Source organism: Magnolia sinica, chromosome 5 (genome assembly GCF_029962835.1).
Source record: "Magnolia sinica isolate HGM2019 chromosome 5, MsV1, whole genome shotgun sequence".
NCBI lineage: Eukaryota > Viridiplantae > Streptophyta > Magnoliopsida > Magnoliales > Magnoliaceae > Magnolia > Magnolia sinica.
In genome coordinates, this window is record NC_080577.1 from 15,603,842 (window position 1) to 15,606,019 (window position 2,178).

The 2,178-nt window shown below is 44.5% G+C and overlaps 1 protein-coding gene across 1 annotated transcript; it reads right to left on the reverse strand.

Moving 5' to 3' along the window:
- Positions 1 to 486: 486 nt before the first annotated feature.
- Positions 487 to 1,843, reverse strand: LOC131246956 (uncharacterized). Its single transcript, XM_058247413.1, has 3 exons — positions 1,580 to 1,843; positions 1,250 to 1,459; positions 487 to 1,164 (listed from the first exon to the last, which is right to left on the reverse strand). The coding sequence occupies exons 1-3, from the start codon at positions 1,841 to 1,843 to the stop codon at positions 487 to 489; spliced, it is 1,152 nt and encodes a 383-aa protein (XP_058103396.1).
- Positions 1,844 to 2,178: the final 335 nt, after the last annotated feature.

Below are 2,178 nucleotides of genomic sequence, written 5' to 3' on the forward strand. Positions count from 1 at the left end.
TAGGTCTTCTAGTCGATAAGTACCTAGTCAGATAGCATTGACAATTATGTGGGGGCCTTCCCAATTAGGGCCTAGTGTTCCTGCTCCGTTTTCTTTAGTGTTCTGAAAAGTTCTTCAGAGGACCATTGGTGTCAGCTCTTCAGGTGGCTGTCGAGGGATGATAGCAAATCTCTGGTATTTATCGCAACCCTGAACGAGTTTCCGAGCATCTTGTTGAATGGTCGGCCAATAATATCCTTGCCGAATGATTTTATGGGCCAGGGATCGGCTGCCCGAGTGATTACCGCAAATGCCTTTATGAATTTCACGTAGAAAATAGTCGGCTTCGCTCGGTCTTAGGCATTGCAATAGGGGCGCATAGTATCCTTTCTTGTATAGAACGTCGCCAAACATAGTGTAACGGGTCGCACGTATCTTCAATCTTCGAACCTCAGCTCGCTTTTGGGGGAGTTTGCCGGTTTCTAAGTATTTGACGATTTGATCAAGCTAAGACGGTTCAGAATCAATAGGGAGTAAGGTGGAAGACTCGGTTCCCCCAATGCTTGGCTCGGCCACGAATTCGATAGGAATGGATCTAGGAATGTCATCTTCGTCAGCTAAGGCAAGCTTTGTTGGTAGGTCGGCTTTAACATTCTCAGCCCTTGGGATCCAGGTAGCAGAGCATTGATGGAACCCAGTGATCATCTTTCTGGCCTTTGCAAGATAAGCTTTTAGTCTTTCCTTCCTGACTTGATATATACCAGCTATTTGATTGACGACTAGTTGGGAGTCGCTATACATGTTCAGATGAGTGACCCCTAGACTGGCTGCTAGCTGGAGTCCGAGAAGGAGAGCCTTATATTCGGCTATATTATTAGAAGCCTGAAATCCAAGTCTTAAGGCATACTGAATGACTGTGTGATCAAGAGTTTCTAGGACTACCCTTGCCCCGCTTGCCTTAGAGTTGGATGAGCCGTCAATGTAGATAGACCAAAAGGGAGGGTTGGGAGGGAAGCGATCAGACGACTCTGCTAAGTCAGCGATAGGAATTGTCGGTTGCACTGTGACTTCGACGATAAAGTCTGCCAAGGCTTGTCCTTTAATTACGGTCTGGGGTTTGTAATGAATGTCAAATTCACTAAGTTCAACTGCCCATTTTGTTAGTCTCCCGGAAGACTCTGGTCTCTGTAGTATTTGACGTAAGGCTAATCGGTCATGACAATGATCGAGTGAGCTTGGAAATATGCTGCAAGTGTCAGGATGATATAACCAGGGTCAAGGCCACTTTTTTCAGGGTCCGATATCTCATTTCTGTCGAGACGAGGGCCTTGCTGATGTAGTAGACGGGGAGTTGTTTGCCTTCATGCTTGCGGATCAGGGCCAAGCTTATAGCTGCATCAAATACTGCTAGATAAATCAGTAACGGCTCGCCTGGCTCGGGCTTAGAAAGCAATGGTGGCGATCTCAAATATTCCTTGATCTGCTTGAAGGTGCTTTCACACTCTTTTGTCCAATCGACAATTTATCGACCCTTCAACTATTTGAAGAAGGGGAGACACCTGTCAGTAGATCGAGACACGAAGCGATTTAAGGTTGCTACTCTTTCAGTCAGTCGCTGAACGTCCTTGATCGTCTTAGGGGACTCCATGTTGAGCAGAGGTTTAATCTTTTCTGAATTAGCTTCGATTCCCCTTTGACTGATTAAGAATCCAAGGAATTTGCCTGAGCATACGCCGAATGCGCATTTGCTCGGATTAAGCTTTATCTTATACCTTCGTAAGATGAGAAAAATTTTCTCCAGATCGGTTGCATGGTCGGTCGCTTTAATGCTTTTGACGAGCATGTTGTCAATATAAACTTCCATTGTTCATCATATGAGTCAGACGAACATTTTGTTGACCAATCTTTGATAAGTTGATCCAGCGTTTTTCAACCCAAATTGCATTACTCGGTAACAATAAAGACCTTTGTCAGTGACAAAAGTGGTTTTTGATTTATCAGATTGATGCATTACAATTTGGTTATACCCTGAATAAGCATCCATGAAACTGAGTAATTCGTGCCCCGTAGTGCTATCAACCAACTGATCAATCCGAGGAAGGTGAAAACTGTCTTTAGGGTAGGCTTTATTTTTCACTCCCCAAGTATAGGGTTGTGATGTAGTAATAAAATCAGCGTGACTGAGGTTGAATCCACAGG

Bases quoted from the DNA above. Each gene is read 5' to 3' on its own strand.
- LOC131246956 (XM_058247413.1), bottom strand. From the start codon at position 1,843: ATGGAAGTTTATATTGACAACATGCTCGTCAAAAGCATTAAAGCGACC. The intron at 1,460-1,579 runs GTAGCAACCTTA...ACCTTCAAGCAG, and splicing joins TTCAGCGACTGACTGAAAGA to ATCAAGGAATATTTGAGATC. The intron at 1,165-1,249 runs GTTATATCATCC...CAAATACTACAG, and splicing joins AAAAAGTGGCCTTGACCCTG to AGACCAGAGTCTTCCGGGAG.